Genomic DNA, 21377 nt, shown 5'->3' on the forward strand with positions numbered 1-21377 from the left:
TTTATAATTAGATTTTGAAGAGATCTTGCGCTCATTGGGTGGCCAGAAAATGCATTTCATGCCTCTCAATAATTGCGGTTCGAGCGACTTGAGTAACTATCAATAAATCATGAGGCCAACTGAAATATTAAATAGGGTGTAAGGTTATACGAATACCTCTGGAAAAAGGACGTCAAGCAGTAAAGAAGAGCTTTAACTCATATTTAAATTTAAAATACACTAGTTGTTGCATCCTGATAAACATTAACGCTTTTTAAAACCACAACCGGTCTTGAACAGGATATAAATGCTTCCGTCCCCTGGAGGGCATAGGGCAATATTCGTTTTGAAAGGCCCATCATCAAACAACAGCACCAGTTATGAGCAGTTAAACATACAAGGAAGAAGATCATATTAATTAGGACCCAGCAGGCAGGGTGGTAAATGGTAAATATCCACCGGTCTAAAGCACGGGATTGATTTCCTATAGAGTGGAACTTCTGACTGACAACCCAGTACTAGGATGAGGGGACTCTTAAAAATGTCACACCCCTCTGATATATTTCCAAACCAGTCGATATTGGATTTCCCCTCAAACCCCTGTCTGTTCATTCAGTTTGTCCTCTAGCAGGAAGAATAAAGCAGCTTCCCATCACAACAGTGAGTAAAGCCACATGCCTCGCGTGCTTCTCAAACCCTTAAATCCACCACCTTTAAAAACGCTGAGAAACTTTAACGGACTAAGTGTGGATACAAAACCTAAGGCTTTCCTTTTATCACCTCACAGAAGCTTCTGGACCATAAAGTAAGCTTCAGAGTTACCTATTTATCAACGATAAATGAGTTGTAAAATGTGTCACTGAAGACGTTTATCAGACATATTATAATGTGACCAGACATAAGCCCTTTTCACTACTCCTATCAATAAGTACAATACAGAAAAAAAAAAATGAGAGGAGAAATGAGATGCGTCAAGGTATTATGAAATATTATTGAAATTATTGCTTTTTATTTTAATATATTTTAAGAGGTAATTTATTCCTGTGATCAAAGTTGAATTTTCAGCATCATTACTCCAGTCTTCAGTGTCACATGATCCTTCAGAAAGAATTCTAATATACTGATTTGGTGCTCAAGAAACATTTCTTATTATTATCAATATTGAAAACACTTGTGCTGCCTAATATATATGTGGAAACAGTGATCCTTTTCTTTTCTTTTTCAGGATTCTCGATGACTAGAAGGTTCAAAAGAACAGCATTTCTTTGAAATAGAATCTTTGTAACAATGTAAAATCTGTTGATTTAATGTGTCTCTGCTAAATAAAAGTACTCAATTTTTCTTACTGACCCCGAATTTTCTAACAGCAGTGTACATATGGAGATATATATGGAATAATGTAGCTGCACCGCCCAGCCTTAATCAGCACTAAAGCTCCACATGTCTAGACCACTAAGCCAGGGCTTCAACAAACAAATGGCCTCATTTACAAAAATACAATTTCTGTGTAAATCATTCATAAATGATTTGTTATATCATTCTGACATAATATTCCAGTCAAAGTGACAACATAAGACTTACTCAGCATTTCATTCTGCTCCTGTTTTATATACAAGTATCAGTCTAATTTTGAGTATGATGGCACAACTTGACCGTGTGAAAATTGCAAATCGAAATGATCGATTTTCATTTTGTGAGGAGCTTCTTGGAGAGAACAGAAATGATTAGAGCAGCATGCAGTTGGACAGATTGAACTGATGGTCTGGTTTTGGAAAAGGTTTGAACGGCACATACTCCAGCGTCGCCTCCTGAAGCTTCTTGGCCCGAAGTAAAGCTTCATCCCTCTCCTCGTTAGCCAGACGCAGTCTGGCCATCACAGCCTGGTCTCTCTCCCTCTGAGCCTTATAGATTTCCTCGACTAACGCTGAGACACAGAGAGAGAGGGAGGGAGGAGAGAGAGAGAGAGAGAGAGGGGTTATTATTCTGGTATTGCACTCCAGAGCTCCAGCTGCACAATAACAAGGCTAAGCTCCTCGGGAAAGAGGTTATTGCAGTTGAAACACTATGGCATAAGTATTAATAACTCTAAGTGAGCCTTATTTTGAGAAGACAGTTTCCCCTGGGGAGGTGTGCGTGTGTGTGTGTGTGTGTGTGTGCACGAGCGCCCAGAGCAATAAAAACAGCAGCAACACCCTAAAGTCAGAGTTCCAGGCTCTTGGAGACATTTTATTTATGAAATTTCAGCATGGAAACACTCTGGTTTATCAACATTGTACGGGAACAGCGAGCAATTACACCAGGCTCATGGATGTCAGAAACCATCTGAAAAATATCCTCATATAGGAGGACAAACATGACTGTGTTTGACCTACAGGCCTCAGAAGGTCCAAGGGCACGCTGACGTATGCATTTCCAAAACAATATTGGAAACGAAGGCCCCTGGTGAATGAATGAACAAATGAATGAACTAATGAACGAACAAACAAGCAAATGAACAAACGAACGATGAATGGGTCCATGGGCATACTGACGACTCTCCAAGAATCTCCAAGCAACACTAGAGACAAAGACCGCTAGAAAATATAAATTACTGAATGAATGAATGAACGAAGCAACAAACACACAACCAAATAATGACTGAATGACAGAATGAATGAATGAAAAAAACAATATATTAAGGCAAAACAATATTGAGCCAATTTAAATGACTCAACCAATGAACAAATGAACAAACTAATGCAACGGAATAAATGAATGAATAAATGAACAAACTAACAAGTAAAAATGAACCATGAACCTATTTCCAAAGCATAATTATGAACAAAAACCACTAGCAAATATAAATGATTGACTGACAGAACAAACAAATGAACAAACAAACAAACACAAAGAAATGAATGAATGAATTAACAATTGAACAAATTATATAAATAAACTAACAAATTAACCAATAGAAGAAGTATCCATGAGTCAATTTCCAATGCATTGTTACCCACAAAGGCCACTAGCAGATATAAATGACTGAACAAACATACAAACAAACAACTGAATGAATGAATGCAAAGAAATGAACCAATAAATAAATCAACTATCTATAGTTTAGTTTCATAAATTATCTATGAACCAATTTCCAAAACCTTATAACACACAAAGGCTGCTAGCAAATATAAATGATTGACTGAACGAACAAATGAATAAACAAACATGAATAAATGAATGAATGAATGAACAAATAACAAATGAAATGATCCATGATCCAATTTGCTAAGCATTAATACACACCAAGGCCACTAGTCGATATGAATGAAGAAATAAAGAAATTGATGAATTAAAATGGACAAAGGACAGATGAACGAACAAAATAACAGACAAACAAAGAAGGTATGGAGAAATGCTTGAACGAAAACAAAATAAAGAAACGAGCTAAGTTTATTCCAACTAAGAGAGGTTTGATTCAAATTTGCTTTGATTTTGATTCAAGCACCCGACCTGACCTGCACCGAACTCAAAAATCAGGCAGACAATTTGGTAAAATCCACAGGATTTTGGCATTATCAAACGGTCCTTGGCACCATCTCTAATCCCACCGAAAGCGGCACTGTTATCCATCACTCACATCAATTCTTTCCTGCATGTTACGATAAACAGTCATTCCCACACTAAGCCACTACAAAGTTCACAAAGCAAATCAATATTGCTGGAATTTGCTGATTAAACATCTCCAACCCGAACTATACAAATCATATTGAAATGAGGGCGGCGATTACATGCATTATCATCGCCTTATTAAATGAACAATTTGGCTGCCTAATTGCGTGTCATATATGTCACGTGTCACGTATTTCCGTTTAATTAACAAACTGTGAGATGGCGCTTTTTAGCTAGTTAAGTTGAAACGAAAAGCGAATATTGGCTAAATTTAAATATTTGTTCAGCAAAGGTGAGGAGCGTGTACATTTCATTGACAAAATAATCAGTTACAGAGGCATGATCACTTTATGTCAGACATACTGGTTTATGTTTACAAATGTCAAAGTGTGCTTTTCTCGGGCTCTGCTGACATGTACTAACTAATTAATTAAAAGTGTTTATTCTTCAGCTGTGTTGGAAGGTCAGACGTTTGCATTTAGAGATCTATGCAATGTCACACCTCACACTAAACGCGTAAAAAGGTAAATGCTGCCATATTAAATGAGTCTACTTATTATTTATTCCTTTCAACCATATAAACATCCATCTTTTCACCCATGCATCCTACCTGCTGCTCTCTCACTGGCACGCGCCTCCAGCTCAGTCTCCTGTAGCTGAGAGTCCAGAAGCTTGGTTTCCAACTCCTTCTCCTTCAGCGCCAACTTCTCCTGGAACTGTAGACACACACAAGACATAAGTAGAACTTTATTCACACTGATGAGGTCAACAAAATAAATAAATAAACAACAAAGCTGCTTGGTAGATGAATACTAATTTGTGTTTATTTTGTGTTATTTCCACAGTCTGTTAAAAACTGTAAATAAATCCCTTTTGCATGAAACCGCACAAAAGTTCAGGTCATATATTATTTTGATCTTTTTGAAAAAAGTTTCTTATGCTTGCCAAGGCTGCATTTGGTCAAAAATACAGTAAAACAGCAATACTATCAAATTTTATCACAATTTAAAATAACTGTTTTCTATTCGAATATATTTTAGAATATAATTTATTCCTGTGATACAAAGTTGAATTTTCAGCATCATTATCCCAGTCTTCAGTGTCACATGATCCTTCAGAAATCATTCTAATATGCTGATTTGACACTCAAGAAACCTCTCTTATTATCAGTGTTGAAAACAGTTATGCCGCTTAATATTTCTGTGGAAACTGACACATTTTTTTCAGGATTCTCCAATTAACAGAAACTTCAAAAGAACAGAATTGTTTGAAATCTTTTGTAGCAATATTTTACAGTCACTTTTGATCAATTTTATGTGTTCTTGCTGAATAATAATAATAAAAAAAAACACACACTAAAAAAACCACTGTAATGGTTCTAAAAAAATAATTTTTAATTTTCTTTATGCAGAAAATAGGTTTTTAGGTGAATTATGACCGGTACATCATATATTGGCATCTGCTGGCCACACTTTAACTGAAAAACTCATATCAGCCAACCACAACTTTATAACCCCTGCGTCAAGCTTTTGTATTGGCACCACTACATCATATAATTCAGGACTTCTTATAAAAAAAAGAGGAACTGTCATGTCTTGGCTGTAAATCTGGATTGGTGAGTGATATTTTACGAGCCTCTCAATGATAGATTTAACCTCCTGTCTTAAATGTTTTCATCCCGTTTGTTTTTGTCCTCCTGGACTTTGAAAACATGACGGGGTTGGGCCAGAGTCCTCAAAGGGCTCTCTCAGATCACTGCCAGCAAAAACACACTCTTGGGACATGTTCCTGCCCCTCTGTCAGGAATCACAACTACTTGCAAACCGGGGACATCAATTACAGTCATTTCCCCCTCTCTAACCCCTCAAACGACATGTCTCCAGATGGGTGCAGATATGCCACATACACTGGCTAACGCAATTTCAAGACTGTAGTCATATGCCCTGAAAGAACAATGATGGAGCAAAACAGAATGTTATGCAGTCAACAACTACTTCTGCCCTCTTAGATTTCAATCCCTTCCCAGCCACCTGACGTATAGTGATGACTTTTTACAACGCAATCAACTCCTGATGGTTTAACCAAATCCTGCCATCACATTACTGAAGTAAAATGGATTGTAAGCACAAACTTCACAGACAAATTGGTCATTAAACACTTCATTTTCAAGTACTGCACTACCACAGAACTCACTGTTACCATGGAAACAGAAATTGTTGCAATCAGCACAGCATTGAGTTTTTTCAACCCAATGCCGACTAGCTTGGCAACGTTTGCTAACAAAAGCTAGCTACCTACACTGTAAAAAGTGATAAGTTGACTTAACTTAAAAAAAATGAGGAAACCCATTGCCTTAAAGTTATTAAGTACATAATAATTAAAAAAAAAAAAAGTTAAGTGAATTGTCAAGTTCACTTAACTTTTTAAAAATATATATTAATTTAATTAATAATTTTAAGGCAACGGGTTTCCTAAATTTTTTTTAAGTTAAGTCAACTTATCACTTTTTACAGTGTACCTTTGAGTATGAAGGACACTAGTGCCATTAGCTAATAAGACGACAGACTGAGTGTGAACTGCAAAAGTATGGCAATGTTTGCTAACTTAAGCAGAGCTGCTAGGAAAGGCACATATGAAATAATTTTAGCAAAATGAGTTATGACGTGTATCTAAGTCCAATTTTTGCCATTTTTAAACAGTATCAGTAACAGTAACAGATCTAGCACAAGACTGTAATTCTATCCCTCACAGCCTCGTTTTCATCCGTGTTAAGTTCAATATGGCGTCTAACCTGATTAAGGTATATTAGGCCCAGAATGACTGACTTCATGAACTTCTTAACATGTAAATTCACCTTCTTATTGAGTTCTCTAAGAGAATCCAGCTCCTTTAAGAGAAAGGCAATGTTTTTCTCTTTATCCAGAACTGGTACTTGTTTTTTGGAGTCGCTGATAACTTTGGAATTTCCCTGGTCCTCGTGAGCTTGAGCATGCCTTCAGAAAAGACAAAAAGTTCATTAGAAACGCTCGCATATTAGACTCCCAAACGGGCAACAAAAAATGAATCATTCACATTCAGACATGCAATTATCAAATACACAAGGGATGCGGTCTCCCACTTTCAAGAATATTACTGTGACTTATTTACTTTGAGATATTAGTCAAATCATACAGTTGACCTTTAAGGTAATATTAAAGTATTACTGCACTGTATTGCACAGTAAATTACTTCCCTCTTGTAGCCAGGAATTCGATTCAGTTCTTATTAAGGAGGCAAAGAAAATGCATTGGAATCTATATTTATAGTTTCATGCTGCAATATAATTAAAATCATCTTAGAATGGACAACCATGCTAAAAGTGAATATTACTGCTCAAGACAAATGAAACTAAACAACTGTTGCATATTGGATATTTTTGCAATGGCATACTACCTACTATTTTTTAAAATAAATTAGTATGTAATATGAATACTATGCACAGCATGCACATTTTTGCACACACGGAACAGTTGGATGACCTACTACATTTGTGTGATATATAACAGAGCAGACTGCATGGTATAATACTGTATATACCACAATGCAATGCACTCCATTTGACAATTTTAAGAGTAACAAATTTTTAGCATTTCTCCTTGTTGCATTATTTTATTAGCTTGGCAAAATTGAATGCATTTTTGCATAAAATAGAATCAATATGATAATTTACTATAAATATTAACATAAAAATAAATATGTAAATTTATAATTATAATATATAATTATATGTGAATAATTATATCTAAAATTAAGTATGTAAATATGTAAAGAAATAATATATATTATTTTATTATAGAATTGAAAGTTGCAAAATCATGTAATAAACGGAATTAAAAATAAAGTAACTTTTATATAAATATTAAAATAATTTTTTTTTACTTTTCTGGGCCTTGACAATGTAATTTACTTGGCAGTCAATGGGACAGTCACAAACCTCCCAGCTTTCATCCAGAATATCTTAAATTGCGTTCCGAGGACGAACAAAGCTTTTACGGGTTTGGAACGACATGGGGGTAAGTGATTAATGACAAAATTTTCATTTTGGGGTGAGCATCCCTTTAAAGTAATGAGACTAAATGACAACAATGAAGCATTATCATTGCTTATCGTTAAATACTGATTTCCATACTATTTTTAAAAAACAATAGTACACAGTATTCAGATTGGTAGTATTCCATTTTGAACATAGGAGAATTGTTTCAAGGCAACGGGAAAAACAAAACAAAAAGTAAAAACACAAAGGCTGAAACAAACAAAAAAAGCCGCAAACTAAAATTAGAATGAACCTTTCAGCCATAATAATGATTGGATTTTGATTACTTGGTGTAAGTGAGTCTCTCTGTTCTCCTGACCTGAGCGCGGCAGACCCTGCCCTGCTGACGCGAGGTGTGTGGACCGGACTGCTGGCTGTCTCGTTAATATCCTGCTCCTGCTGTGCTGTGGGTCTCTGTGGAGACCGTCTCTCCTCCTCCATGATTCTCACTTCAGCTGAAACTGGGCCTGGCACGGGTGGGGGTGGAGGGAGTCTGAGCGTCAAACCTTCTCTGGGCCTGGGAGTCTTAGATACTGTGCCAAAAAATAGAGTAAGAATAAGTAACATCATAATTTCTTATCTTCACTTTTATAGTACCACCAGGTGCTGTTATGCTCCAAAAATGACAAAAAAAAAAAAAAAAAAGCACTGTATTACTATTACCAAATGATGTCCAAAACAAAGTTGGCCTGTGTTGACCACTGATTTGACCCGACATGCAACATCACAGGAGAAAGGGAAAATGTCAAACATAATTTCATATCATTTCTAACTGATCTTTGTGTTTTATTTTTGCAGTGAAATGTAAAGAATATACGTTATTTTTAATTAATATAATATTATATAAAATTTATTTTCATCTTTTGACCCTAAATCAAGTTTTTGTTTATTTGTTGTAGACAGTTTGATTGCCTCTGATTATTACTATTATTATACCATGGCTTTATGTGAAGGACAAAGTTAAATAAAATTTCATTCACTGTAAATCTTCTTCACCACTACAATTGCTCTCAGATCTCATTTATGTAATTCAAATATGTGCATATATAAATTAGGCATACTGTAGGTAAATTTGGGGTTATCTACATTTTCTACGTTTATTTACGCTTTGATTTGAACGAAAACAGCGTATCCGTATGGTGCGGCATACACAGAACGCTGTTTGCGTCCAGCAGAAACTCTCCAAAATGGTGCTACGGAGGAGACGAATTGTTGAATCAAGTCGTTATTTTTGTTTTCTTTGCGTACAAAAAGTATTCTCGTAGCTTCATAAAATTACGGTTGAACCACTGATGGCAGATGGACTATTTTGATGATGTCTTTCATACTTTTCTGGACCTTGACAGTGTAATTTACTTGGCAGTCAATGGGACAGTCACAAGCCTCCCGGAGCTTTTACGGGTTTGGAACGACATGGGGGTAAGTGATTAATGACAAAATTTTCATTTTGGGGTGCAGAAACCCTTTAAATTTCAGCCTTTTTCTCATACAAATGACGTGATATTAAGATTTTATGGAGCTTTTAGTAATTTTTGGATCAGACTCTGGTCACTACTGACATTCATTATAAGGAAAAGAGCATAAGAAAGAAAGAAAATCATAAAGGTTTGCAGAATATATTTTTGGGTGAACAACTTCTTCCAAATTTTAATCCTTTTATTCTCCACAATTACAAGCTAGTTTAAAAATAGCTACTGTTTTCAAACAGGTTTCCTGGCTGTCATTGGTCAGCTAATCAGAGTCAATGTTGGAATGTTCAAACAAATAGAGCATGTTTCAAAAGTGCCACACTGTTTAGAGTATTCAGTGAAATCAACCTAAAGCTGACTCTCCATATATATATATAAAAAAAAAAAAAAGTATTTTAGCATCCAGAAAAAGCTTTAGGAGCTAAATGAAAAGGAAAACCCACAAGAAAGACGTTGCAACCATAACATATAAGACTTCCATTCTTCTTCTGGGAGATTGCAGTCTGACGGTTTGAAAGGCAGCTCTGTTGGTTGGTTTGCGTCAGCTCTCTGAAAAGGAAACTAGGTCTGGCCGTCTTTCACGAGGGAATGTGGCGATCCGTGCCGAGTGACTGGCAGGAGGGGGAAAACGAGGTCTTCTGTCAATGTTTCTGTAGCGCTCAGGGCCAGAGATGCAGGCGGAGAGGCAAACACAGAGGCCTGTCTCTCTGGCAGCCTTTCTGAAAACGTGCTTTGCTCCTCAGGGAAAGCTGGATGCAACCCGGATCGTTTGTGATCAAAGAGCGACGGCCCTTGAATCAGAGATTTTAAATGAGTGCAAATTTGTGGTGACGAAACTAGTGAAGACAGAGACTTGAAAGATACGACGAAGGTTGAAATTGTGAGAAGCAGAGGGTGTTCAAACTATTTTTAAAGCTAAAATGCATAATTTTCAGTACAAAATAATGTCTTTCAAACAGGTTTCCTGAATTCGTCTGCCACTGGCTGTAGTGTAGTATGATGTAGTGGTGCCCTCCCTCAAATTCACGCTATTGGTAGAGTGTTGCTGGGTGGGGCTGATCAGGATGCTCAACAAACAGAGCAGTGTTTTGATAACGCCACAAAGCCACAATGTTTACACATTTCAGCGGAATCAACCTACAAAAAAAAATTACACACTCCAGCTTTAACATCTTCAAGCAAATTAAACAGATAGTAGAGCTAAGTGCATGCACAGGGTCAAGTGCTTCACAAAAAAGCCGCCTGGCCGTCCTGCGATTATAAAATATACATAAATCAGTTCAACATCAATGCAATTCAAATTGAGCAAAACTCAAACACACAGTGCTTAAATCAAAAGCATCAAAAAAAGGGGGAATCATTCTGCGTTAATAAATGCGTTGTGATGCTCGAGTCTTGCGACCACGATGTCCAAAAAGCTCCAGCTTAGCCGCCACAATTATTTAGCGAAAGGTCAGGTTTTGAAGTCGAGATCAGGGAGGTCTGCCTCATGGCTTTGTTGCTAGGGCTCTGCTCTCAGGATTGCTGGAGACAGTTATTAGTATTCCCCGTAAGACTCACCCGTGCAAACACCAAATTCAAACCATGAATAATAACGCCAAACACACTTATAGAAGCCCTTTGTCACACTGCAAATATGCGACTTTTGGATACATTGTTCCCTAACCTGGGTTACTTCTTTAATTTTATCTCCCTCTCCGGGTGTCTCTCACAAAGGTAACTGCCCCTGAGAATGTGTGTTTAAAGCGCCATTTCCCTCACAAATGGGGTGAACGGGGCTTTTAATCTAAGCGTGCAAAGTAAAGGCCCATTTCCTATGGGAACCAAGTGAAAAAGAAAACTCAAAATTAAGAGCAAATTCAGAAATGAAGAATTAGCTCCTTTTCATTTGACGAGTGTGAATTTGAATTGAATTGGCCACAAACCACATGACACTGAATTGAATGACAGGAAAAGGAATTTCCTGAATTGTAATTTAAAGAATCTCAATACAGTCACACAACAATTGACCTACTTTTGTCCATCACAACAACAAAATAGGCAAGAACAAGATAACTTGAATGTTCAATTTGAAGTTTCCATTTTATAAGATACTCTTATAATTAGAGTATTTTGAGTAAGTCTTTTTCCACAGTGGTCCATAAAATATAATAATATTATATGTATTAAATATCTAACTATATTAAAAATGTATGTAAATAAATGTAAAAATAATTAAACATAATATCAATTATTAAGCAGAAAATTCAAATTCAAACATTGATTTAAAAATAGTTTGAATTGTGCTATTTGAAAATTTGATTTCTGCATCATGTTTGCTGCCTCAATTCAAATCCAGGAAAGTAATTGCCATTTAAAAAGTATTCTTAATTCAAATCTAAATTGTGCACAATTTTGAAGACATTTTACGTGATAAATGGGGCAAAAAATTACTAGACATGACCATTTCCTCCATTTATTCTACAAACGGTCTTGTGCCATCTTACTAATGTCTGTCACTAATAATCAAACACAGGCTGATTAACCGCCTGCAAAAAGATTGAAGTGTTTCACCAACAGCCCAAATGTATATTTGAGCAGCGAGGCAGAATAAATTTGCATATCAGGAGCGTCTGGTGAAGGGTTGGTAAATACTCTGTTTATCTCTCATTGTCATTCCAACCAGTCTATCTAAATAGTGGCTCTTCTACAGCATTAAGGCCTAGGTAAAGTTATTACGCAGCAGCCCGGCATTATGGAATAATGTAAATAAATGTTTATGTAGATAAATGAATAAATAAATAAATACATGTAAATAACTGTTAATGTACTATATTGGACATTTCGACATTGGGAAGCCTGTAAAACAACTCTTTACTCATAAAAACATACACATTCTGGCAAAAATGCAGGAGGAAATGGTTGTAGCATAAATAGTAAAGAAAATGAGGCAAGAAAAAAAGAGCCTTATAATTGTAAAATAACACAATTACCTTTTTTAATAAGATATGTTTTTGTTGTGATTTAACAGCAATTATAATGGACTAAAATAATAAAACTAATGTATAATTTATTACCTTGTGTGAGTTTCTCCTCCAGGGCTTTTGATAAACTCTGACATTGGGATGTAGCTGAAGTAGTTTCTCCTAAAGAGAATCTGGGAGAAAAAAATAAATAAATAAATAAAATTGAGATGCATAAATATGCAAAACAAATATATAAAATCAACACTTTTTTTTTTTGCTCGTCCCCTTCGATATCTAACAGCAGTGCACTCTGTCTGACACACTCAGGTGAAGACAGGTACAGGATATTGACAAACTGTACATCAATGACATTGCTTTGAAGGACCTGCATGTTTTGTTTCAAAGCGCTGAGTAAAGCGAGGACATGAAGCAAATATCAAAGACCTTCAAGGGTTCTGACCCTAAGAGGACAGAGTTAACTCTTTTTACAAGTTGCATTCTTTTGCAAAATAAAACACAACTATCAGTATCAAGAGTAAATAAAAATACTACTTGAGTTGTAATATACAAACACTATAAATGTGAAAATATAGCCAAAATGTACTTTAAACACATTGCAAACTGAGCTAATTCATCATTTTAGTATAATTCTAGTTTAAAAAGTATTAATCAAAAGCAAATGCAATGCATTGCTTTGTCATAAATAATAACTTAAATACAAGTTTAAATCATAAACTGAGCCAATTCAGTAGTGAAGTGCTTTAAAATAATTATCATAAAATCTTTCATTGCATGCATTTTCTGCACAAATATTTCACCTGTAACCAAATTACATTTGCATCGCACTAAAGATGAACAAACTAAACTAGCAGCTGATTTTTAAACATTGCAACACCGTTTTGGATTTAGAAAACACATCTCTGCAAAGATATCATTACAGCGTGTAATCATCGCCTGCAATGTACACTGATAAACATTTCGCACATATTAAAAAATCGTCCTTAATTGTAACATGTGGAAGAAAGCCATTGACAAACAGTGTAAAATGAGCCGAGGAAGGCATCTTTACCCAAGTTGTGGTGTGGTCTCTGAACAATGGTGCTTTACAGGGGACGGCAGCCTTTGTTTCAGTTCTTCATTGACTTTAGGATTAGCTGGAAATATATAGAAGGGATATGATTAATTTCACTGCGGAAAAAAAAAATGCTTTTCATCACAAGCTCTAGCTCACTCCTTTTCCATTAGACTTAGAAAGGTTAGTATTAATTACAGCCTGTCAATATGATCTCGGGGTGCTTGGTGGAGAGCAATCTTTAATAACCTCTGGAGTAGAGGCAGCAAAACAAGACAGGCGGCTTTTAATTTGCTGAGTGAAATTATGCTTTAAGACTTTGTCTTTATCTCATCCACTGTGTACCAGTGCTTTACCTCGCAGTTTATGGAGGACTAATGAACGAGGGCAATTAACAAAGCGTAATCCCACCATGCAATCGTTTTAATGCTTTTAGCTATCAGAAAAGTAAACAGCCATTTAATACAGCTCAAGCCATATCAGATCCTAGTCAGGAAGCGCCAATTAAAGCGTCATCTACTCAGGTGTAATTAAATAATGGTGGATAATTTAGTTCCGTGAACGGAAGCTAATTCATAAGCAAGCAACAAACAGACAGGAGGCAATTAGCAGGAACGCTGACATTCAGACGGCAGAGCCTGTTGATCGCTGGCGGTAGGAGCCGTGGTGGAGAGCTTCCCTCTAGTGGTGGAGCTTCTGAGACAAGAACTTCTTAACACAACACACACACCGGGGGCTTACAAACGTAAACACTTGCCATTTCAGTTCTGTCAACTGTAGGTGCTTTGCGGTGTCACATTTACAAACCAAATGAAGAACGCGGAACGTCTTCAAGAAAGGGTCGGACCTGAACCTGGCAAACACACAATGTTTCTCTCGTGCTTCCTGGTCGGTTATTTTTTGGGAACCACTTTGGTTAGGAAAACCTTAATAGGTCACAAATGTCTTCTAAAGGATTCCCACTTCCCACACCACTAGGATTTTCAACATTGTACTTCCAAAGAGCAATTTCTAGCCAAAGCAATAATTTAGTTCTGTTTTCCTGAACACGTGGTATTTTATTAATTCATATGGCGTTTTCCAAATTTCCAAAGCTCTTCCAGATTTAAAGAATTTGTACTTCACAAAAATCTCTTTTCTGTGCTGAACTGCTCATTATGTCTACTAAAAGACTTACCAAATCATTGGATTGACACATTTCATTTCCTGTGCTGATGGACACTACAGTTCAAAAGTTTGGGGTCAGAAAGAAATTAATGGATGCAATAAATCGATGAAAAGTGACTATAAAAACATTTATGTTACAAAAGATTTCCATTTCAAATAAATGCTGTTCTTCAAAAAAAAAAAAAAAAAAAAAAAGTGTCATGTGGATCATGTGACACTGAAAACCAGAGTAACGGCTACAGAAAATTCAGCTTTGCATCACAGGAATAAATTACATTTTAAAATATAATAAAAAAGAAAACATTTTAAATTGAAAAAAAAAATTACAATATAATTCCATATACCGTTTTACTGTATTTTTAATAAATGCTGTCTTTGTCAGCATAAGAAACTTTTTTTTTTTTTAAACGCTAATTTGTTAAATCAACTTTCAGGAGCACACTACCAAAGCACATAAATGACCACAAAGCTAATAGATGTGGACTAAAAGAGTGTAGAACGTGTGTTATGTAGTGGGTTTTTTTCACTAAAAAAAAAAAAAATGCTTTTAAAGAAATGTTCACTAAAAGTCAACCTAAATTGAAACCCAAAATGGCACTCTATGGCATCGCTGTGAAACCCCCCTTTTGGAACTTTTCAATTCAATTCAATTCAAGTTTATTTGTATAGCGCTTTTTACGATACAATCGTTGCAAAGCAGCTTTACAGGAAATTAAGTTTCTACTATACACATGCACACATATATACACATACATATGTGAAGAAGAAGAACTTTTCAATTTTAAGAATGAAAAACCCAACTATTTTAAATTCCCAGCATCCTTAAAGATGGTGTATGTAAAAACCACAGGACAAACAATGATCAGGTTCTTGGGAAAAGGAAACAAAGGTCATGAAAACGATAGAGGGGACGGCGGACAGCATGAGAGAAAGTTGGCAGAAGAGAGCTAAGAAGACATAAAAAGTGAGTGCTCTTGGGAGGTTGTGCGCGAGGCGGGTGGGGGTGACCCCTGGGGCAGATGCCAGTGGAACGTTATCCCCGCGCTGTAAGCCAGCACACACAGCTCACACCGCTCACACGCTATTCAGCTCAGACACAGTCAGGCGTGAACGGACAACTGGCTTTTTGTGCCAAACACCACAGGGCTCCATTAATCTCAGTGATAGACTCTGAGCGGGAGCTGGCCTCGCACACCGCACTTTCACAGAGAAAGAGAGGAGGACGAGGATGAAGAAAGACTTTAAAGATAGTAGGTACGGCTAAGACGCCTGGTAATCCGTTAACACTAACAAGAGAAAGCAGCTTTGGAAAAGATAGAAAGGGGGGAAAAAAACAACGCAAAGCATACAAACCTGACCTTTTGATGTTCACGTAATTTTCGGTGAGACACGTTAAACAGTTCCCAGAAAAGAGCGCTTTACCAAATAAATTTGAGCCGATTCATTGATTGACACAGTTTCCTGAGAGAATCACCCCCAAGAAACTTAATGAAACTGATACTATCCAATAATCCGATATTGAAAAACAGGGAAGAGCTCGTTCTGGCTTAATGAAAGTTTGAATTGCGCAGAGTGCAATAGGAGGCCGGTTTCTTTGCGGCTCCCGCTCCAGATGGTGAATTAGCATCCCATCTACATTTTCTACATAATCTGCAGGAGTTTCATGATAGATTAATAAGCTATTAGCCTTGGTGCTCACAGGGCAGTGACGAAAACTACATTCACGCCAAAGCTTGCAGAGTGTAACATGCTACAATGAAGCCAATAACCAGTCATTGTGTATAAACAGTGGCTCCATGGCTAGTTGAGGAGCTGATTCAAATCAAATCATAGTTTAATTGCAGTTTATTCCTCTGAATTAAATGCTCAGACAAGCTCAAATAATTACATAAATCACAAAACTAATAGTTAAACAGTTAAAAGTAAAAGGCCACTAATTGAATTAAAGTGTGTGATTTTTTTCAATGTCAAAATACTTTGTTTTATTCCAGCTTCATATCCAAAAACTGTAAGATATTCATAAGTTGCCCACAAAATATAAATATTAAGGCATACAGTAGCACTGTCTCAACCAATGGTTGAGCTTAGGGCAGGACTATCTGTTTGACCGGCCAATGGCAGACAGAAAGAGTTTTTGGGAAACCTGTTTGAAAACAGTTACATAAAAACAATTAAATAATTAAATAAAAATTATACACATTATACACACACACGCATATATACACATATATTCTTTTTTTTATTTTACTATATTGTGGTAATTACAATGTGAATATGTGAAAGCCTGTTAGAGCAATTTAAAAACATATCTGTCATATCATGTGAAAAGAGATACACTAGAGGAAGCTTTTCAGATTTAACTATAATTTCCTTCAGATAATGTTGAATATTTCATCCATATTCATTCACGGGGATAAAACGTGAGTAAATAACGAAACATTAATAGGTTAGAAGCCCGCATCAAATGTAAAAAAACGGCTCAAATCTTACAAAACAGCATTTGCCACTTAAAGCCACTTTATCCTTCCCTCAAACTTTTCTCATTTCAATTTGTCCTTTGCTGTCGCTCAGTGATCTTCATTTTCCTGTCTTGTAGACTTTAAGCTAATTGCCTCGGTGGGCTACTTATTATTCATGTACAATTATTGCAGTGTAATGTCTTTAAATCCTTTTAAATGACCATTCATGCGTCGCATTCATTGAAAATGCCTTTGATGTCTGTCAAAGATGGAATTCTTCAAAAAGAAATGTCTAAGCCCAATTTCAATCGCTCGATGAGGGGGGTTTGGCGTTTCCCTCTAATATAAACTAAATTCCATTAATTTTTTAAGCTGCATTTAATGCATTTCCTCCGCAAAAAGTTTCCAGATTCTTCAGGCTGTCATTTGTATTCCAGCTGACTTTATGAATATTAATAACAGTGTTATCCTGATTAAACGGGCTTCATGCGAAATCCCCGAGAATCTACGAGCTCAGGATTCTCGTCTTACCGAATCTTTATGAATTTTGATACGGACATTAATGTGGAGAGAGTCTTAAAGCAGGTTTAATTGTACAGCATGCTTGTGCCTCAGAAGGAAAAAGGCAGACATGAATTGATTTGATATGGATAAACAGGCTCTTTTATATGGGGAGGTGCGCACAAGCACCTGGGTGCACCCCGCCGTGTAATTTGATTGTCACGGGCTGTCGTGAAGCTTTGAATGGTCTTGACTTTTCCTGGATCAAAAGATTTTGACTCGCTGACAGATATTAACAATAGAAACTGTTTTTGTCAATCAGTTACATGTGCTGTGAGCTGATTCTATCTCACTGGAGGGCTGGTATTTGTTTCCTTTTTCCATCTGTTAACGCCGATCAGTGAAAACTGTTTCTGACTCAAAAATATCTGCTACTGAATGAACAGGAATGAAGACGAAACAACAACCTTTTTTTTTTTTGAAAAGCTGCAAATGTTAAACATTAAAAGCAAACTATATAAAGTCAGAGAGCTCTACTGAAAATGATTCTATTATGATTTTTTTTCTCATATATAATCATAAATAAATAAATACAAAAATGTAATTATTTATCAAATGCAATTACTAAATACTTTATCTAAATGAATTGAACTAAAATGAATTAATTTTACTAATTATATTTTTAGCACGAAACAGCAAAGAATGTGAGTGAAAAGTTTAACTGAAAAATGAACATATTTTGACAATGTCGTATTATTAGGCATGTTCCACTTGAGCTGACAAACTCGATGTGGTCTCAGATATACAGCATAAATTAATATAATAACTTACTATTTATTAATATTATTTTTTTTATTTATTTACAGGGTGCCAATCTTCAAATTTAGAATATAAGACAGTATTTATAATTCAGACAGTAAAAATGAAAGTTAATGATTCTTCAAATGGATGCTGAGATCAAAGTGAGGCTCTTCAACACATGTGGCACAAATAAACCAACTTTGTACCCTGATTTCATATTTAGCTGAAATGCCAAAAAAAAAAAAAAAAAAAAAATGCATAAGCAATTCTCAACTTGTGGGACTCCTAACTAAAAATATTGATTGGATCGAGTAAATGATTAACCAATCCTGATGAAAGATAAAACTTGAGGGGGTTTAGAGCTTGTTGGATCGTCAGCAAACAAACCCACTCAAATAGACTATAAATCAAAAAGATTGTGTCCTACTTGGAAAGCTTACTTGTATTCAATTGCATCATCATTTTCTGCGACAAAACATTTTAGAGGGAGCTCTAAATCAAGTATGAGACTTTGTTAAGCCATCCTAATTTTACTTGCGATGTGCATATAATAGTTACCTAAAATTGTTCTCTCTAAAATAGAATAATAGAAAACCTCCAGGACCATCAATGTCACTTTATTGAAGGTCTAAAATTACGCAGTCTCTCAAATGAAAGCATAATTCCTCGCATTACTTGAAAATTCTCCAGGTAGGCCTTATGTTTCTTAGATGATGGAGACGTCTAGCAGGGAGAGTGGGATCTGTGAAGCAGGACGGCGCGTCTTACGGGCGTAAAGCTCATTCTAAGAGCAGGCGGAGTGATAATTGAATTGAGCCTGTGGGAAATGAGCTAGCGCTAGCATCTCAGATCTCTCTGATGGATCCGTCCTCGGTAGCGTCTATCAGGCCGCGATTCACTGATCCTCCTGCATTAACGGGGGAGGAGAAATGACCCTCCAAATCTACTAGGATGAGTGCCTCAATTTCCCCATATCCAGCTAATTTGGGTGCGAGAGAAGTGTGAGCCACGCTAGGAGTAAAGAAAGCGCTTCCCCCACCCCACAACTGCCTTTAAACAGGCCTGCTTTGAATGAATAAAAGCAGGCAAAATGCCCCCTAAGATGTGCAATAGGATCAACCCTGAATGCTCTGTATTTTGTGTTTGATCCTGTCAATTTTCAGTTATGACATGAGTGATATGATTCAAGCCAAATCACTACATTAAGTACACTTTTAAAAATGACAAGTTGACACAGTCAGACTAATACAGATAAACCTTAATAATCAACTAAACCAAGGCCAGAAAACATTGCACAGATAATCTGATTAAGTCACATGACTCCTATGCATAAAGTACATTAAATATTTTATTGATATGTAATATCTACATCTATAGCGAGACCATTTTTCATCCTATAATTCTGTGCTTTGTAATGGTGAATATAGCATTATTGCTATAAATTATGTTGGCAAATCAGAGTTGTAGCCTACTATTCATATCAAATCTGAAAACAGTAAAAATTCAATTTCACAATTTATATTCAAGAAATGACCCTTGACCTCCAACCTCACTCACCCATAATGCTGTTTTTGTAGTAAACTCTCTCTTGCACGTCCACCATCAATAATCTCTTAATTTATTCCTAAATTTAAAAATAACATAAAAAAAGTTCACTACACTCAGTGCACAGCATTACATATTTGTACCAATACTTCTCTTAAACATTAGTTTAACGCCAGTGCTTATATTATGCAGAAAATGATTTGTTTCAATCCACCTGGAGCAAATTTTGCCGCTTTTGACAGCTTGATTTGCTGACAAAGTCAGGTTGTCACAGTTATTCACTAAAAATTAATTTTAAAAGGTCTGTATTTGTAAGCACTTAGACAAACAGCACATTTTATTTCAATTCTGCGATTCGATGTCAAGAGTGAATATTTCAGCGATTGGATAATTCATCTGCTGAATGTAACCTCAAAATTGGCTGTGTAAATATGGACTAAGCTGAGATTTGCATTGGCTAACATTTGGGAGGGAGAACAGAGTTATTTAAGGATGAGCTTAATGCAGTCGATATGCGAGCAAAGGAAGATTTCGCTCATATTCCTAACACTGTTACACACTCACAGTTTGGGAGCACAAAAAAAGGCAACTGAATTCACGTTTTAATCAGTGTCTAACTTTTTAGATATACAAAGATGTAGAGAAGACAATCCTGATTCATTTACTTTCCTGCAGAGTCGTTCTAGGTCATGATAAAAAAATAATCATTTTATTTGTCACCACCTTTGCTCATGCTCAGATCAAAACTAAATACTTCAACCGCATTCCTTTCCACGTACGAGTTCAAAAGCATTTTAACTCAGGCACAAAAACATAAGGAAAACAAAGCCTTATTGTGGCAAGAAAGATTGTGAAACTAGTGCAAGGTGGCGTCACTAGCCGTGAGACTGTTATTACTCATCGAAGAGACGCCAAACAGGAGAGGTGGGGCTCAGAGAAAGAGTCAACTCAAGGTCAGCTGTCTTATGAAAGACATTCCGGCCAAGTGTTTCGCCTTCTCGACTCCGTGTCGCTTCTACCGAAAGCTGTGCAAGTTTCGACTCATTATCTTTGTACAGCCATTCTCTAATAAAAATGAACTGATGGGACTGCTTGACTTTGTACATTTGTTACTGTCTCCTTAGAATTAATAAGGTTACTCTAAAAAAATTGCATTGGCTAAATAAATATACGTAAAAATAAAAAAAATAAAAAAAAGTCACCTGTGTGCGTGTATATGTATATACACACACACACACACACACACACACACATATATATATTGTTTGTTTTGTTTTGTTGCATGCACAATATCACAATATCTTTATATATTGGCAATACCTTTGAAAATGTGTTACTTTCTTCTTAGAAATGAATAACGCAGCTTTGAATAATAGCATTGGCTTAATAAATAAATACAAAAAATGTATTAACCTACTATATGTTGCTTTTTTTTTGTATTTTTTGCACATTATGCAACTGAATATCTATATATCGGCCACACCTGCATTTATTTTTAACTAGTGATATTTTTATATTTATTGACTTCTTTTCTTTTTTTTTTACTCAAAATGATGCTGAAGTACATCATGGATTCTGGAGACACAATATTTCATTTCTTTTACAATCAATGCATATATTCACCCAAAATGAATATAATAAATAAAATAAAGAAGATATTTTGAAGAATGTAGGTAACCAGACAGTTGCTGTTCCCCATTGACTTTGGTTACCCACATT

The 21377-nt window shown here is 36.0% G+C and overlaps 1 protein-coding gene across 5 annotated transcripts in view; it reads right to left on the minus strand.

Annotated features, from left to right (window-relative positions):
• Positions 1-21377, minus strand: part of mipol1 (mirror-image polydactyly 1) — a 73238-nt gene that overhangs the window by 38878 nt on the left and 12983 nt on the right. For all 5 annotated transcript variants that reach the window (XR_009266727.1, XR_009266729.1, XR_009266728.1 and 2 more), the window contains 6 exons: positions 13183-13267; positions 12225-12304; positions 8019-8232; positions 6482-6620; positions 4238-4343; positions 1774-1903 (listed from right to left, as the gene is read on the minus strand). Coding sequence is in view for 2 of the 5 variants with exons in the window: in XM_058749427.1 (XP_058605410.1) it covers positions 1774-1903; positions 4238-4343; positions 6482-6620; positions 8019-8232; positions 12225-12304; positions 13183-13267 (754 nt within the window). In the remaining 3 variants the exon portion in view is untranslated. The remainder of the gene's footprint in view (positions 1-1773; positions 1904-4237; positions 4344-6481; positions 6621-8018; positions 8233-12224; positions 12305-13182; positions 13268-21377) is intronic.

Source organism: Onychostoma macrolepis, chromosome 17 (genome assembly GCF_012432095.1).
Source record: "Onychostoma macrolepis isolate SWU-2019 chromosome 17, ASM1243209v1, whole genome shotgun sequence".
Lineage (NCBI taxonomy): Eukaryota > Metazoa > Chordata > Actinopteri > Cypriniformes > Cyprinidae > Onychostoma > Onychostoma macrolepis.